Source organism: Piliocolobus tephrosceles, chromosome 17, assembly GCF_002776525.5.
Source record: "Piliocolobus tephrosceles isolate RC106 chromosome 17, ASM277652v3, whole genome shotgun sequence".
Classification (NCBI taxonomy): domain Eukaryota; kingdom Metazoa; phylum Chordata; class Mammalia; order Primates; family Cercopithecidae; genus Piliocolobus; species Piliocolobus tephrosceles.
Window position 1 is genome coordinate 69,134,999 of NC_045450.1, and position 18,409 is coordinate 69,153,407.

The window sequence follows — 18,409 nt, forward strand, 5'->3', positions numbered from 1 at the left end:
TAAGACAAATTACTGATACTTTAAAAATTTTTTCCAAGTTCCAAATACCTCATCTGAATTAATTTCTGAAATATAACCTATTTTCAAGCTGTACTTTAAAATCTGGCTTTAAAACAAAAGAGCAACATATTTATAAAGCAAGTCTACTTTGCAATGTGATTTGCCACAAGGTTTTTTTAATCCCAAGTAAATTTAAATATATACTCCTTCTCACCCAACAGCAGAATACACATTCTTCTCACATGTGCTTTAACCACTACCCAGAAGTGATCACATAATAGGCCATAAATGATGTATCAATGAATTTTAAAGGATTGAAATCATACAAAGTATGTTCTCTAAACATAATGAAATGAAATTAAAACTCAATACTAGAAGGCAATTTGAGGCATTCATAGGCATGGAGAAATTAAACAACATACTTTTACGTAGTCAATAGGCCAAAGAAAAATCCTAAGGGACATTAGAAAATATTGAGATCAGGCCGGGCGCGGTGGCTCAAGCCTGTAATCCCAGCACTTTGGGAGGCCGAGGCGGGCGGATCACGAGGTCAGGAGATCGAGACCATCCTGGCTAACACAGTGAAACCCTGTCTCTACTAAAAAATACAAAAAAAAAAAAAAACTAGCTGGGCGAGGTGGCGGGCGCCTGTAGTCCCAGCTACTTGGGAGGCTGAGGCAGGAGAATGGCGTAAACCCGAGAGGCAGAGCTTGCAGTGAGCCGAGATCCGGCCACTGCACTCCAGCCTGGGTGACAGAGCGAGACTCTGTCTCAAAAAGAAAAAAAAAAAAAGAAAAGAAAATATTGAGATCAATGAAAATAAAAACATAACCTATCAAAACTGATGGCATGCAGCTAAGGCGCTGCTGGAAGGGAAATTTGCAACTGCAAATGCTGATATGAAAAAGAATATCTCAAATCAATAACCTAATATTCTACCTTAAGAAACTAGAAAGAGAAGACCAACCAAATTTAAAGCAAACAAAAGGAAGAAAATAAAAGCTTGGGGAAAATAAAGCAGAAACTAGAAAGACAACAGAAAATTAATGAAACTAAAAGCTGGTTCTTCAAAAAGAACCAACAAAAATGTGAAAAACCTTTAGCTAGACTGACTAAGGAAAAAGGGACAAGACACAAATGCTTCATATCAGTAATGGAAGTGGGGACATCACTGTTGCTTTTGGGAAAATAAGAAGGATTATTTAAAAACATGCTAACAAACTAGAAACCTAGGAGAAGGTTCGAGGGCTCACGCTTTCTGGTTTCAAAGCTTTACCACACAGCTACAGTAACGGAGACAGCGGGTACCGCCCTACAGCAAAAGACCTAAATCACCGAGTCCACGCACACTTGCCTTGCAGCTTCATCTCAGAGAGCAGCTGAGCAGCCAGCACCTGCACCCGAGGGGCGGGCCCTGGGGCTTCCTTCCCAGTCCAGCCTCTCAGCTCCTGTCGGTGGCTTAGCACGTGCACCACAGAGCCAACCAGATCCTCTGTAAACTTTAAGATCACAATTTTACCATTAAAAACAGTTCCACCATAACCTGAGACCTCCGTCATGTCCACATGGAGAATGGCAATTTTCTTTAATGCCAACTATGATGGGCCATAATGTGGGGAAGGGCCATGCAATGTATGTAGTTACTCATTTTTCTAATGATACACTTGGCTGGCCTAGTTTTCCCAAAGCCTTCGTCCAGGACTTCTGACCTCAGCCCAACAGTACTGGGGTTTGGGGCTCCCTGAGGATGGACAGCTCCACAATGCCTACTGTCTTCATCGCTCAAACCAACAGGATGATTTGCTGAGGCCCAGGAGCTCCCCTCTCCAGAAAAATCCCTGATCTCCCCAAATTTGGTTGAGATCTAAGGTTTATTTTGCTGAGTTTTACTTGCTTCCAAAAAGGAAGGCAAGTCTTCCTGTTTCCGCAACGACAGAGGGCAGGTAACTACTTTCTGGAATTGCTGCTTGCTTCCAACAGAGAAGGAGAGTTTGAGGTTTTCCTGCTTCTAAGATGGCAGAGGGCAGTCTGCAGCCTGGGCCCCATTCCTAGGAAAGTAGCTGAATTGGGGTTTTGTCTTAAAAATTCTCAGGACGACTAAAACTTAAGATTAACAACCAACTGGTCTTCACTTCTCCTTACCATTAGCGCACTCAGTAATTGTAGAAGCCGTGTGAGTGCGAGTTTGTTTTGCTGAACTGTTTTTATTTGTGGTTTCTATTTTGTTGTTTCAGTCTTTTTCCCATTTGATCAACTCTATCTGACTTGGTCAAATCCAAATTATGGGGAAACAAGGCCTCTGAACTGGCTAAATTCCCACAGCTGGGGTAAAAAAGAAGGAAAGAACAAGGCCACCAAAAGGAAAAAAAGATTTTGACTGCCTGAGGGGCTTTATTTCCATAACCTTTGCTGAAAGGCCCAAACTGAAAGACCCAGGGCAGCCGCCCCACACTCTCGCTCAGTAGCTAAGTTTCTGCCCATTTTTTTTTTTACCTCAACAGCCTTTGTTCCTACATCAAATCCTTTCTGGTTTGATATTTGTGTTACTTTTGAAATAGCAGTCATTTTGGTCCCAGGTAAAACATGGTAGTAAGAGATTTAAAATGATTTTTTAAAAGAGCTCAATGGTTAAAGTCAGCTTAATTAAAAGCTAATATCTAAGATGCGTGTGTGTGTGTGTGTGTGTTTATATTTAAAGGGACATAATTTTTTTTGTCTCTCCTAGGGTCTTGTTTTTTGATTAAAAAAAGATTTCTTTTCCTCAGTCGACTGAATTGTCTTCTCCATTTGCTTCCGCACATATCTGCTTCCTCTTGCCACCCTCCACTGTATGAAGGACCTAAAATAATGTCTAACAGTCTAAGATTCCTTAAAGAAAACAGAGAAGGTGCCACACTCATTTCTGAGAGAAATGTGTGTTTCTTTATTGAACCCCAAAGGTATAAACAGACCAGTTCCTCTCAGCTCTTAAGCTCCTTGCTTTTCTACTGTGTTACCTGATTTTCTTTTGTCTAAAAAGGTTATTACTACACAGCTACTCTTTAATGAAACCAAAAGCTGGTTCATTGAAAAGCTCAACAAAAATCTGAAGAACTTTGAGCTAGACTAACAGAAAAAAGGTAGACAGCTCAAATTACTCAAATCGAAATGGAAGTGGGGGCCGGGCGCAGTGGCACACACCTGTCATCCCTCCACCTTGGGAGGCCGAGGCGAGTGGATCACTTGAGGTCAGGAGTTCTAGACCAGCCTGGCCAACGTGGTGAAACCCTGTCTCTACTAAAAATATAAAAATTAACTTGGGGAGGCCAAGGCGGGCGGATCACTTCAGGTCAGGAGGTCATGATCAGCCTGGCCAACATGATGAGATCCTGTATCTACTAAAAATGCAAAAAGTAGCCAAGCATGGTGGCACACACCTGTAATCCCACCTGCATGGGATGCTGAGGCAGCAGAACCACTTGAGCTTGGGAGGTGGAGGTTGCAGTGAGCCGAGATCATGCCACTGCATTCCAGCCTCAGCAACAGAGTGAGACCCTGTCTTAAAAAAAATAAAATAGGGCCAGGCACGGTGGCTCACACCTGGTATCCCAGCACTTTGGGAGGCCGAGGCGGGTGGATTGCCTGAGGTTGGGAGTTCAAGACCAGCTTGACCAACATGCAGAAACCCCGTTTCTACTAAAAACACAAAATTAGCTGGATGTGGTGGCACATGCCTGTGATCCCAGCTACTTGGGAGGCTGAGGCAGGAGAATCACTTGAACCCAGAAGGCAGAGGTTGCCATGAGCCAAGATCGTGCCACTGCACTCCAGTCTGGGCAACAAGAGTGAAACTCCATCTCAAAATAAATAAAATTAAATTAAAATAAGTAATTAAATAAAATATATACAAAAATTAGCCAGGTGTGGTGGTGGGAGCCTGTAATCCCAGCTGCTCAGGAGACTGAGACAGGAGGAATCACTTGAACCCAGGAGGCAGAAGTTGCAGTGAGCCAAGACTGTGCCACTGCACTCCAGTCTGGGTGACAGAGCAAGACTGTGTCTCAAAACACACACACACACACAAAGAAAAAAAGAAAAAGAAAAGAAATAAAAGTGGGGGCCGGGCACAGTGGCTCACGCCAGTAATCCTAGCACTTTGGGAGGCCAAGGCAGGCGAACCGCCTGAGCTCAGGAGTTTGAAACCAGCCTGGCCAACATGGTGAAACCCCATCTCTACTAAAAACACAAAAATTAGCTGTGCGTGGTGGCACACACCTGTGGTCGCAGCTACGTGGGAGGCTGAGGAAGGAGAATCTCTTGAACCTGGGAGGCGACAACTGCAGTGAGTTCAAATCACACCACTGCACTCCAGCCTGAGCAACAGAGCAAGACTCTGTCACCCAGACAACAACAAAAAAAGATCACTTCTGGAAAAAGAACTTTTTGTCATCAAATTGGCTGTAATTAAAAGGAAATCATTTATAAGTCTTTCTAGAAATTAGGCTTAGATATTAAAAATACACTAACACACTAAAGAATTTGTTAAAACAAGATTCTTTTAAGATACTGATTAATAAAATCACAAGAGGTTTTAATTTTTTGTAACCCACAAGTTGAACTTTTACTGCATCTTGCTGTTTTCTCTTTGAGAAGACCTGAGATAATAACTCCCACCTTCAACTTTTTCGTCAGCTCCTGAACTTTTTTCCCCTCAAGTTCTAACTGCTGTTGTGGCCTGATGCCAAAAATCTTTTCCTCTTAAAAATCCAAAAGAAATGTTTTCTTCTAATGTAAAATTTTGTGCTCTTGACTTTTTAAAATATGTCTAAATTGTTCTATGAAACTGAAAACCTTTATGACCCAGGACACACTTTCCTATGTCTGATTAATTCAAGTACCATTTTCATTAGTTTTGCAGGTTACCTAGACTCCCTCCCTATAGGGCAAAGCAATCACACCATGGCAGGTTTTTGTTTTTGTTTTGCGCCTTTAGGTAACTGGTCTAACAAACATTTTTTGTTTGTTTGATTTTGAGATGGAGTCTCACTCTTTTGCCCAGGCTGGAGTACAGTGGTGCTGTCTCAGCTCACTGCAACCTCCGCCTCCCAGGTTCAAACGATTCTCCTGCCTCAGCCTCCTGAGTAGTTGGGACTACAGGCACGTGCCACCACACCCAGCTAATTCTTATAATTTTTAGTAGAGACGGGGTTTCACCATATTAGCCAGGCTGGTCTCAAATTCCTGACCTTGTGATCCGCCCACCTTGGCCTCCCAAAGTACTGGGATTATAGGCATGAGCCACCGCCACTGGCCAGATTTTATATGTGTGTGTGTGTGTGTGTGTGTGTGTGTTTTTGAGACGGAGTCTCGCTCTGTCGCCTGGACTGGAGTGCGGTGGCGCAATCTCCACCCACTGCAAGCTCCGCCTCTGGGTTCCCGCCATTCTCCTGCCTCAGTCTCCCAAGTAGCTGGGACTACAGGCACCCGCCACCACGCCCAGCTAATTTTATTTTGTATTTTTAGTAGAGATGGGGTTTCACCGTGTTAGCCAGGCTGGTCTTGATCTCCTGACCTCGTGATCTGCCCACCTCGGCCTCCCAAAGTGCTGGGATTACAGGCATGAGCCACTGCGCCCGGCCCAGATTTTACGTTTTATTGAAATATTTCCCATCACATTATTAAGTTATTTGCTTAGAAAACAGTCAAAGCTAAACTTTCTCTTTTAAGCTATTTACAATTTTTAACAATCAAAGTAGACTCTAGTGAGCAAAATTTAAAACATAATCCCTTTCTCTCTACCTAATTTCCCCAAAATTTGGACACTATTTGTGAGTATTCTTAATTTATGGCAATATAATTATTTGCATATATTCAGTAAGAATCTGTTTTCTTTTATAACAGGACATAATTGGAGACACTGGTTATTTCATGAAGGCTTTGACTGGAACAGCATTTTCAGATTACCTTGAGAAAATAAAGCTGACCTATAGAGCTGATAAAAGCCACTGGACAAACTGGCCTACACTTTGTCCTTTACAGGGTCCTGACCTGTGGTAAGTAAAGGATGTCACTTTCTGACAGGCCCAAATACTCCAAGTTTTCTTGGAACCTCAAAGAGAGAAGAATTCACCCAAGTCACATGGGTATCTACAGGTGCATTCTTGGCTAGGCTTGGGGTTTTTCAAAAGGTCTAATCTAAAAAAAATAAAATAAAATAAAAAAATGTCTAATCTCAGACTCCTTAAGGAAAAGTTCTAGCAAAGATAATTTAAACAGAGAGAGTAAGTGCCTATATGGCAAATCATTACTCTTGCTGTATGTTATGCAAATAATCAAGCTAAGTATAAGACTAAAACTTGTTTTATAAACAAGTTGGTCCTACTATGATTTTGTCTTTAATGTAAGTGGGGAATTGGAGAGAGAACAATGTTTCAAAATAAACCATAGCATACCTGTTACTAGATTCTAGCTTTGTCCAGGGTTTTTCAATTGTTCTTATTTTCTACAATTTAGAACTAATCCTAAAATGTTTTCCTGGCTACAAGTCTTTAAAATAATGTTTCAACTTTTTTCCTTCTTTCTTTTCCCTTTTCCCCCCCATTTTTCTGATTTGAAAGATTTTTGAAAGACAAAGGAGGGAAAAAATAAAAGCTCAGGACTCCCATTCACTCTGCCACAGGGAAAAATGAAGCTAAAAGCTGAGTCATGCAAGAAACTGTCTTTCCTTTTGTTCCTAAGCAGAGAGCCACAGATAAAAGGTTTAAAGTCTCCACAGGTGGCCAGCGTGGTGGCTCACACCTGTAATTCCACCACTTTGGGAGGCCGAGGCGGGCAGACCACCTAAGCTCAGGAGTTTGAGGCCAGCCCGGCCAACATGGTGAAACCTCCTCTCTACTAAAAATGCAAAAATCAGCCAGGCATGGTGGTGCGCACCTGTAGTCCCAGCTACTAAGGAGGCTGAGGCAGGAGAATCACTTGTACTTGAGAGGCAGAGGTTGCAGTGAGCTGAGATCACACCACTCAACTCCGGCCTGGGTGACAGATCAAGACTCCATTTCAAAAAATAAATAAAATAAAATAAAATCTCCACAGGTAGTGACTATGCTCACCTGATCGTATGTAAAGTGCTGATTTACGGAATGCAAGACAAACACACACTGACTATTCCCCTAACTGCTCCCTTCCTCTTACAAAATGTGGATTCAGTAATGGAACCAGACCCTCCCTCTTTCCCCTACAGCCTGCTTTTCCCCTTTAAGTCCTGAAGCCCTCACAATCATCTTTGGAGAAAGGCACAGGTCTCTCTCCCAGACATGCCCTTAACCTTGGCAAAATAAACTTCAACTAATTGAGACCCATCTCAGATACTTTTTGGTTTACTCCTCCGTCTGCCATGTAACTGGCCTCCATCCCCGACCGATGGTCACCAAGACTGCTGAGGAGGCTGCAAAGGGCCTCGTGGCCTCACTACCTTTTGGACTTCTCTGGCCTTCATGGGACCTTCTGTGGCAGAAATCATTTTCATAATCATGAGACTCTTCTCCTCGGAGTTTCCTTTCAACAGGTGGGACATGGATGCTGTGAACTGTTCCCGGGACACGTTCTCACTGGGTCCCTTCGCCTTCCCTGTCAGGTCGACCCTCCGCATGCCATCGTACAGCCTGGTGACCATCTCCAGGGGAACAGCTGCCCCGACGTGGTTCTGCCGGGGACAAGAAGAAAAAATGGTTAGACAGTGTACGAGTTGAACTTGGTAACTAGCAGTTACTAAATTATTTTAGGCAGATAGAGAGGAAAAGGGATGCTTGGGAAGTTTTCATTTTTGAAAGCATCTCTGAAAAGATTTCTTGTAAAGCCCGGGCTCTTAGAGCCAGGCCGGCAACCTTTGATATGCAAATGCAGTCCATTAGAAACTGAGTCCACCTAACATGGTAATTCCCACGGCCTTCTTGCCCTTTCCCCACATGGCCGCCTCCACATATCCCCATGTGTGTAGAACATCCAGGGCGCCCTGCATTTACACATTAAAAGGCTAGGGTGGGAGGGCCAGCTTTTTCGTGGGCTACGTGAATGACATACCTGGTCAAACCAATCCCGAGACCTATGCAAATCAGACATCACCTCCTCCAGCCTCTGCATATACACCTGGCTGGTGTCCACTGCACTTGAGGACCTCTTCTTTTGGCTCTGGAGCCGCCCCTCCCTCTGTCTCTGTATGGGGGAGCCTCTTCCTTCTGCCTTCTCCTTCCTTCTTGCCTATTAAACTCTCTGCTCCTTAAAGGCATTCCACGTGTGTCCATGTCATTTTATCTAAACTGGCATGAGGACCAAGAACCCTGGTGTTCTTCCACTCACTGGGAGCCGTATCAGTAGTATCACAGGAAAATAAGTAGGGGGCCAAGACCAGCCTTGGCCACTTCACAATGCTGCTGTCAGCTACCAAATACTCCTGCATCACCAGGATGCAGGATGTTCTCTCACCTAAGGGCCTCACACCACCTAAGCGTCCTGGGTGTGGCTTACCTTGGCCATCAAACCTTCCCACAATCTGCTCCCATCCTGCCTCCAAACTCTCCTGTCTCGTCATTCCTGCCTCTGGCCACCATCTGAGCTTCACTCTGCTTTGAAAATCATCTTCATTCTAGATTCCAGCAGCTGCCATTTGCATGTGGGAATTTATTAACACGTGTAACATATGTCTGTATACAGCTAATTCGGTCTCCGTATTAGGGGTTTCCAAATATACCAGCTTTTACTTCCTGTACATGTTCCTTGGGCTCAATATGCATTTTTCATTCATTTTTATTTCAATTTTAAATTTAGGGTTTTTTTTTTTTTTTTTTTGAGACAGGGTCTCCCTCTGTCACCCAGGATGGAGTGTGGTGGCTCAATCACAGCTCACTGGAACCTCTACCTCCGAGGCTCAGTTGATCTGCCTACCTCAGCCTCCTGAACAGCTGAGACCACAGGCACATGCCACCACGCTCACTAATTTTTGTATTTTTTGTCGAGATGGGGTCTTGCTGTATTGCCCAGGCTGGTCCCAAACTCCTGGGCTCAAGTGATACTCCTGCCTTGGCCTCCCAAAGTGCTGGGATTTCAGGCGTGAGCCACTGTACCCAGCAAATTTAATTCTTAATGCCTGGACGATAACGTTCTAATGAAATATTGTTTTCCTTTTTGCCTCTTGCATCAAATCTGTTTTGGTCCTGGATTTACAACTAAATGGAGAGAGCGAGCAAATCACAAGCCAATCACATCCTGCACAGCAGGGTCTGCGAGCTGGACTCTCCTGTAACAACCAGCTGGGTGGACACTGCATATTCCAGGATCAATATTCTGCAGCTCTTCGAAGGCAGGCCTCTGCCCTTGCCACTCAAAAACAGCACTCCTATTTCTGTCAGTGTCTGCAAAGTTCTACTGGAAAAGCAACCTCTCATCCTTTCCTCAAGGAAACTTCATTTCATCACCAAGGTCTTCTGATCAACTCTTAACTGTATGTATCTGAACATTAACACCCACTCTACAGTGAAGTCTGAAATGGGCCTGGCTAATGCTGCTTGTTCCCACAGGCCTCCCGGGGCACTTCTCATCTAGTGACGCTACACACACGCATGAACACATGTGCACAACGCATGCACACACATGCACAACGCATGCACACACATGCACAACGCATGCATACACAACCACACGGCGGTGACCTAGATAACCACCCTGGCCCATTTCCTCATCTGCTCCCACGCTGCACATTCTAGAAGAGGAAGGAGGCTGCTAGGATGGCTGCCTGGACTCCCAGGAAGATGAGCTGACAGTATCTCCTTGTCAGTGTCTTGCCTCAGTCTGAGCACTCAAATCTGCAGCTGAGAGCCCCGTGGAACAGACAAAAACATGGGCAAATGGGCAGTTTTAACTCCCCACAAGATGAGCCTTGAATCTAAAATGTCATTACTTCGTTAGGAATATCGTAACATTCCTAGCCATCAAACACATACACATTCTAGAGGCACAGGTGCACCTGACACGTCATGGTTCCCGGACCAACGAGTTCACGAGGGTGGACCCATCACCTAGTCTGTGTCCCCGTCTCTGGGAGGGCAGTTAGGAGGCACATGGCTCAAGAGACACAGGAGGCAGGCTATCTCCCCTGATGTTCATCTCAAGTTAGAAATGTCCCCAAAACATCGCGTCAATCATTCATCATCTACTCCAGGTTCTTTTCTTTAGTACCGATAAGAGACTATTGATTTCAAAAAGTGGAAGGGATGCGTTTAGACACTGTCTATGGCTATTTTCACACAGTAACAGCAGAGCAGAGGAGTTGCAAGAGACCACATAGCTCACAAAGCCAAAATTTACTGGCCCTTTACAGAAAAGGAACTTTTTAGTGTTGCCATCCGTCGCATTACAAAAACAAGAAAGCAGATTCTGGCCTGAGGGCCACAGTCTGCAGACCCCTGCTCCCAACTAAACATGAACCACTGGTTGTTACTCTTGCCTGTAGTGCCTTCAGAGAAAAGGATTTGGAGGAGACATTTGGACTGTTTTTATCCGATGACAGAGCATCAAACAATCGATCAATCTCTGCCTGTTCCTCAGGAAGAAACCGTGAACAAAAGCTCTGCCCCACACGGCTTCCGCTGTTCCCCATCTGTTCTGGTATCTGGCAGAATTCTCTGCAGAAGGAAAAGACACAACGTTAGAAAAATCAAAATTTAATAATCACAGAAAATAAATGTTGATAATGATATGGTCAAGTTAATATGTATTGATTTAGCCACGAAATGTAGCTAAAACACATCAGACCTACATAATATTGGGTTTTGGGTTCTGTTTTTGTTTTGTGTTGCTGAGGTGGGATCTCACTCTGCTAACCAGGCTGGAGTGCAGTGGCGCCATCACAGCTCCCTGTAGCCTCAACCGCCTGGGCTCAGGCAATCCTCCCCACTCAGCCTCCTGAATAGCTGGGACTACAGAACCACACCATAATGCCTGGCTAATTTTTTCTTTGTCTTCTGTAGAGATGGAGTCTTGTTACGTTGCCCAGGCTGGTCTCCAGCTTCTGGCCTTAAGTGATTCTCCTGCCTCAGCCTCCCAGTGTTGGGATTAGAGACATGAACCACCATGCCTGGCTAATATTGTTTCAAGGTGGCAGAAATTAATAGCTGATACAAATAAAGCTGGAAAAACCCATCCTGACGCCCATGACCTACTGAAACACACCCGTAATTGTCAAAAAGTCTGGGTTTGAGAACATAGTGCCCAAGCTAATATAATCAGAGGCAGAACAAAAAATCTGTGTTTTAATCAATCTAAATATTAATTCTCTAAAACCAGAGTTGGTAAATATATATCAAAGGCTGAACAATCACACATATTTGATTAACTCCCCTTGAGAACACTGCTACACACTAGTTGGGAAGTTTTTCCTTTGTGATCCTGGCTCTGCCTCCTCCTAGCTGTGTAGTCTTGGGTAAGCTACTAAAATGCTCTCTGCCTCAGTTTCCCCAGTTGTAAGCAGGAGAGGTCACAGCCTAGCCTCAGAAGATTGCCGTGATTATCAACCAAGTCAACCAAAGCAAAGGGCTGAGACCTCCCCGGCACTGAGCGTGCCTGTATGATCCCGGCCCACGAGCCTCATGCGTTTGAGGCGCTGGAGGAGCATTAACAGAGACTGGCACCGACATCAGGTGACCTGGGGCCTTGTTCACGGTCACAAACCTCATTAAAGGAGTAAGTCAAGCACCAGTAAATCGAGGGATTCAAACACAAAAGCATGGTTAGAAATGAAAACAAAACCTCTCAAGAGGTAAAAGGCGCTGTGACTTAATTCCCGGCCCTGGACGTTTTCCGGAAACCCAGTGTCAATGAGACTGCTGGAGAGACAATCGCCTTCTCCCGCACAGGCACCTCGATAAACAAAGTCACTGCAACAGTAAATTATCCCCCAAGGTATTTAGCCAAAGGGGGAAAGGCCATGCTACCAGGGTGGGGCATGAGTCATGGTGGGCACCAACACCTGACAATTAAACCCTCAAGGGATAACAGGGTACAGTCAGGATCTTTCTTTTCTTTTTATTGATATGACATTCACATAACATAAAATTAACCGTTTTAAAGTGTACAGTGGTATTTAGCACATTCACAATATGGTGCAGCCCTCACAGTTCAAAAACATGATCATCACCCTCAGAGGAAACCCTGTGCATGAGCAATTTCCTCTCATTCCTCCCTCCCACATGCCCTGGTCATCACCCGTCTACTTTCTGTCCCAGTGCATTTCTGTATTCTGGGTGTTTCATATAAATGAAATTATATGGCCAGGCGCAGTGGCTCACACCTGTAATCCCAGCACTTTGGGAGGCCAAGGCAGGAGAATCACTCGAGCCCAGGAGTTTGAGACCAGCCTGAGCAACATAGCAAGACCTCACCTCTACTAAAAATGTAAAAATTAGCCAGGCACAGTGGCATGTGCTTACAGTCCTAGCTGCTCTAAAGGCTGAGGTGGGAGGATCGCGTGAGCACTGGAGGTCAAGGCTGCAGTGAGCTATGATCGTGCCACTGCACTCCAGCCTGGGTAAAAGGGCAAGACCCCATCTCTAAAAAAATAATAAATGGAATTATATGATATGTGGCCCTTTATGATTGTCTCTTTTCATTTCGCATCACGTTTTTGAGGCCCACCTACGTTGTAGTGTGGGTCAGTATTCCACTTTTTATGGCTGATTAGTATTTCACCGTGTGGATGGACCACATTTTGCCTATCCATCATTAGCTGATGGATGCTGGGGCTGTTTCCACTTCCGGCTATTATGAATAGTGCTGCAATGAACATCTGAGTACCTCAGTCCCTCTGTTCCAATTTCCAGTGTCGACACCTACAGGTGGACCTGCTGGGTCACATGGTAATTCTATGTTTAACATTCTGAGGGGCCGCCAGAGTGCTCCCCACTTTATATTCCCATCAGCAAAGCATGAGCTTCCAGTCTCACCACACCCCCACTAAAGCGAGTTATTTCTCCGCCTTTTATATGACAGCCATCCTTGCAGCGCATGGGCCTTTGACAGGCCTCGCTTGTCATGTGCCCCCTGCACAGGAAGTCTCTAGTGGAGGGCTCCTTGGAAGGGGACGGAGGTGCACTTTGCAGAGACAGGCTGGAAACAGGGGCTTACCCGACCCCTGAGATCAGATGGGGCTCTCTTACCCATGCCCCATCTGATCTCACCACTTCTACTGCTCAAGTTTTGCAGCAGCAGGAGAGCCCAGAAGGAAAACCTCCAGCCAGGACTCAATGTCCAGCGGCAGAGGGCTGTCCCCAGCTCTGAGACAGAGGGCTGCGCCGGCTGACCCAGCTCAGAGACAGAGGGCCTGCACCGGCTGACCCAGCTCCGAGACAGAGGGGCCTGCGATGGCTGACCCAGCTCGGAGACAGAGGGGCCGCGCCAGCTGAGTCCTGGCGCCGCAAGGACACAGCCCAAGCAGCCAAAACAAAGCAGACCCACCCTCTGCTTCAACTCTAAGAGGCTGCAAGGTGGGCCACACCACCTCCTGAAGTCAGGAGTTCCAAACAAGGCTGGCCAACGACATGAAATCCCGTCTCCACTAAAAATACAAAAAATTAGCCAGGTGTGGCGCTGTGCACCTGTAATCCCAGCTACTTGGGAGGCTGAGGCAGGAGAATTGGTTGAACCCAGGTGGCGGAAGTTGCAGTGAGCCGAGATCATGCCACTGCACACCAGCCTGGGTGGCGAGTGAGACTCCTCTCAAAAAAAAGAGAAAAAAAAAAAAAAAAAGAGAGAAGAAACAGAGACAAGGGCATGGGGACGGGTGTGGCCTGGGGGTATAACAAGAAGAGTCAAGAGTGGAAAGGGTCCCAAAGGTCACATTCCAGCTGGGTCTTCAGAGACTCACAGGTGGCTCACCAGGAAGTGGGAACAGCATGCAAAGGGCACAGGCAAGAGCATGGGGAGGTGAGGGTGGAACTCGGGCACGTGGGGGAGGGCAGCAGAGGGCTGCAGCGCAAGGGGGCCCTGGCCTGACTCCACCCAGCCCCTCACTTCCATCCCACTGCAACTCCCCCTTTCCGCCAGAAACAGGCTCCCCCACTGTGGTCGGAGAACAGTAGCAGGGTGCAGCCTGGCCAGCCCCCACCGTCCTCAGACGGCCAGGAGAAAGGTACAGGGCTGGGCAAGTGCCAACAGGCAGGACAGGAGCCCAGAAATACACAGAAGCGGTGCAAACCAGCGCAGGCCCAGGAGATGACAGGAAAGGCTTGGACGCAGAGCCAGGCTGGCAACGCCAGTTTTTCAAGCAGGAGAGAGAAGGGTGTGTGAGAGCCCCCCGGTAGGAACCCCAGGGCTGGTGCCAGTGAGGTGGGAAGGTGGGCAGCCCCTAAGAACACAGCGTTGTCCCCGGCACTGCCATTCTTAATGCCTCCAGAGTGCTGGTGAAGGGACACATCTCAGAATGGCTCAAGGACAGGCTGTCTCCTTTGAGAGCCCTGTGCCAGGCAAGATAAAGAAATGGCAATGGTTGGCCAGGCACAGTGGCTCACACCTGTAATCCCAGCACTTTGGGAGGCCGAGGCGGGCAGATCACCTGGGGTCAGGAGTTTGAGATCAGCCTGACCAACATGGAGAAACCCCATCTCCACTAAAAATACAAAATTAGCCAGGTGTGGTGGCACACGCCTATAATTCCAGCTATTCAGGAGGCTGAGGCAGGAGAATCGCTTGAACCCGGGAGGCAGACGTTGCAGCGAGTCGAGATCGTGCCATTGCACACCAGCCTGGGCGACTGCATCTCAAAAAAAAGAAAAGAAAAGAAAAAAGAAAAAAAGAAATGGCAATGATACAAAGTGTTCCACAGTTCATCCATCCTTGCGCCTCAATCTCTTTCATCAGGCCAGACATCTAATTAATTTGGAGGAGGACATGAAGGCCTTTAATGCATTCTTCTCTCTCTAAATCCAAGTTCCTGAGCTTTCAGTACCTGGCAAGTTTTCTTGGTGTCATGGGAATTTCAGAGTACACCTTGGTACATGGGGTGGCCTCTTCCCTGCCAAGTTGTGTATAACACAACCCTACATTGGCCGCAAGACTTCTGTGGGTTCCCTTGTATCAAGTTCTCCTAAAAGACAAGGCACGCCGGGCGCGGTGGCTCACGTGTAATCCCAGCACTTTGGGAGGCCAAGGTGGGTGGATCACCTGAGGCTGGGAGTTCGAGACTAGCCTGACCAGCATGGAGAAACCCCATCTCTACTAAAAATACAAAATTAGCCGGGTGTGGTGGTGCATGCCTGTAATCCCAGCTACTTGGGAGGCTGAGGCAGGAGAATCGCTTGAACCGGGAGGGGCAGAGGTTGTGGGGAGCTGAGATCACGCCATTGCACTGCAGCCTGGGCAACAAGAGTGAACTCTGTCTCAAAAGAAAAAAAAAAGGACAATGTACGCTGGTGCTGAGAGCACACGTCAAGGTTGCTTATACCAGTGGAGCTCAACTGAGGGCAGTTTTGTCCCCCAGGGGACATTTGGCAATGACTGGAAAAGCGTGTGGTTGTCACAACTGGGGAGGGGAGTGCCGCTGGCATCTAGCAGGCAGAGGCCAGGGACGCCGCTAAAAATCCTACCGTGCACAGGATGGCCTCACAACAAGGACGTGTCCGTCTCAGACATCAGTAGGGATAAAGGTAAGAAAACCTGGCTTCTGAGGATGTGGGGCAGTGGAACAAAATGGAAGGCAGGTGCGGTGGCTCAAGCCCATAATCCCAGAACTTTGGGAGGATCATTTGAGGCCAGGAGTTTGAGACCAGCCTGGGCAACATAGTGAGACTTCGTCTCTGCCAAAAATACAAAACTTAGCCAGGTGTGGTGGCGTGTGCCTGTAGTCCCAGCTATTCAGGAGGCTGAGGTGGAAAGATCCTTGAACCCGGAGGCAGAGGTCGCAGTGAGCCAAGATGACAACACTGCACTCCAGCCTAAGTGACAGAGTTAGACCCTGTCTCAAAAAAATAAAAACAAAAGTCTCAGCAGCCCATAATAAGTGACCAAGATTTTTTGTTTGACCAGACCTTAGTCAGGCTCCTAGGCCCATCTGTGTCCTTCTGTGTAAAATCTGGCTTTAGCAAAAAAAAAAAAGAAAGAAAAAGAACCCCCCCCCCCTTATATTTGATCACCATTATCTGTTCACTTGCAATCTAACTAGGTTTAAAGCTTAGGTCAGGAATATCTAATCCTTCAGCTTCCCTGGGGCACACTGGAAGAACTGTCTTGGGCCACACATAAAACCCACTAACACTAATGATAACTGATAAGCTCATATATCTACATATATGGCAAAAAAAAAAATCTCATGTTTTAAGAAAGCTTATGAATTTGCGTTGGGTGTCATTCAAAGCCGTCTTGGGCCACATATGGCCCACAGGTTGGACGAGCTCGCTCTAGGTGATGTCTGATCACCCCGGCCTGCCTTCAGTAAGAATTGGTTAGGTCAGCTTACCCAGAATCCACCTTACCGCACTGATGTTTCCTTAGTCATTTTCCATCTACCGATCCCCACCCTGTTCCCTGGTTTCCCACTTGCCCATGCTATACTCAGAGTTGAGCCCAATCTCTCTCCTCTACTACAAAATCCTATTGCTGTGGTCCCTACACCCATTGCAATGGTCTTGAATAATTAATGTGCTTTTAATAAGCATCATTAAGTAATTTATTTAACATAAGATTGAGAAGATTAAATACGGTAACCCAGGGCATTTGATCTGCTTACTGGAGGTCAGAGACAGAATAATGGGCCCAAGACAACAGAGAATGGCTCCTTGAGTTCTTGACTTGGAACAAGAGAAACTGCCCTGCTCGGAAGGAACAGAAGGTTGCTATGCCTCCGTGATGGAGGGGTGGACAAGGGCCGATTGTCTGCAGGATGGCCCCCATGGTTCCCACTAGTATTCTAGGAGTGGCTCAGTCACCTCCTGCTCAGAGCTTCTCCAACAGGCTGTTACATGGCTGCTTCCCACCCTGCCTCCCAAGCCCCAACTCTCTACTCCAAGGGCCCCGCATCTCTAGAGCCACACAAGGGGCCCTCTGTACCCCCACAAGCTGGGGAGATTCCAACTGCCTCATCAGGACAGGCTTCAAAGTCCTGTCTGTGTCTCAGGGCCCAGAGGCTCTTGTGCAAAGGGGCAGCTTTAGTCTGGGCAAGGAGTTCCAGTGGGCCAGAAGGTGACCTGTACTGTGCAGGCCACCTACATGGCCTGGGAACAGTTATTAGCTCACTGTCCTGGAAAAGCCCAGATGGGTGTGGTCAGAATACAAGAAGCCAGACACCCTCCACACACACTTCAGTGTCTACCCCAGACTGGCCTCCTCCGCGGAGGCACCGCTCCCTTTCCACGTCTGCACAGGCTCTGAATCCCCCTTCAACACGGCTGGCCTTGACCCTTGGGGAGACACCTCCCCACCCTCTTACCTTGACCACATGAATAGCGGGAGGTGCAGGGTGATTCTGATCCCCCCAGGAGACCCTCCCTCCATCCCTCCCAACTGTCCCTACCCCTCACCTCCCTGCAGCCTTCACCTCTCCCTCCCCCGGCCCGATGGCCTGGAGAGGCGTGGGAGGCCAGGGAGGGGCAGGGCCCAGGCCTACTCTGGACCCGTCTGCCTTCAGCTGGGCCTGTGCCTCCGGGTCAGCTCACCGCGGCCCTCAGCCCAGGTACCTACCCTGCCGGGCTTCCTGGTGCTCTCCTGTTTGGTGGGATCCAGCAGCCCACAGCTTCCTCTCAGGAACCGCCCCTTCCCCGTTGCCAGGCAACACTGCTGAGGGGCAGTCATTTGCTCCAATCGTGGAAGCAGAGGTGTGGGGCGGAACCCAATAGATGACTCAGCCAATGGTGACGCACCTCACAGGGAATGGGCCGAACCTGGCGGGTGCCGCGGCGGGGCGGGGCCGCGGTCTGCGGGAGGAGCGGCTGCAGGCCCGGGAATCCGGTCCAGCTGCGTGCTTACCGAGGCGCCGCCTGGAGAGGGTGACCGATGACTCAGGCCCGGCAGCGCCTAGTGCCAGCAGTGGTACCTGGGGAGAAGGGGTGTCTGGGCTGGGCGCTGGAGCGGAGATCCTGGGGGAGAGGCTGAGCTTGGAGGTGACACCCGGGGGAGTAGAGTGGCCCATGTGGACACAGCCGAGAGGAGGCGGGCTCTCCCCTGCAGGGGCCTCCACAGTACAGCCTCAGGGGCCCCAGGCAACTGTCCCCCGACTCCCCGGCCTGCAGGTCCTGGCCTGGAGCCTTGGGACCGCCTCCCCTCGGGCCTCCCCTCTGCCGCTTGCCCCTGCCTCTCGCTCTTCCCTGGCACCAGGTCCTTCCCGGCAGCCATCAGGCGCCAGCTCCACAGCCTGGCTAAACAGACTCCCTCCACCCCACGTGCCCCGCTTCAG

The 18,409-nt window shown here is 47.9% G+C and overlaps 1 protein-coding gene across 2 annotated transcripts in view; it reads right to left on the bottom strand.

Annotated features, from left to right (window-relative positions):
- MEAK7 (MTOR associated protein, eak-7 homolog) overlaps window positions 1-17,860 on the bottom strand; it is a 28,104-nt gene extending 10,244 nt beyond the window's left edge. Inside the window, exons 1-4 of one of the 2 annotated variants that reach the window (XM_023226810.2) lie at window positions 17,698-17,860; window positions 10,478-10,655; window positions 7,451-7,681; window positions 1,355-1,499 (exon numbers count right to left, since the gene is read on the bottom strand). In XM_023226810.2, coding sequence (XP_023082578.1) covers window positions 1,355-1,499; window positions 7,451-7,681; window positions 10,478-10,630 — 529 coding nt within the window. In that variant the 5' untranslated portion in view covers window positions 10,631-10,655; window positions 17,698-17,860. The other variant, XM_023226811.2, reaches the window with a different exon arrangement.
- Between the last annotated feature and the right edge of the window lie 549 nt (window positions 17,861-18,409).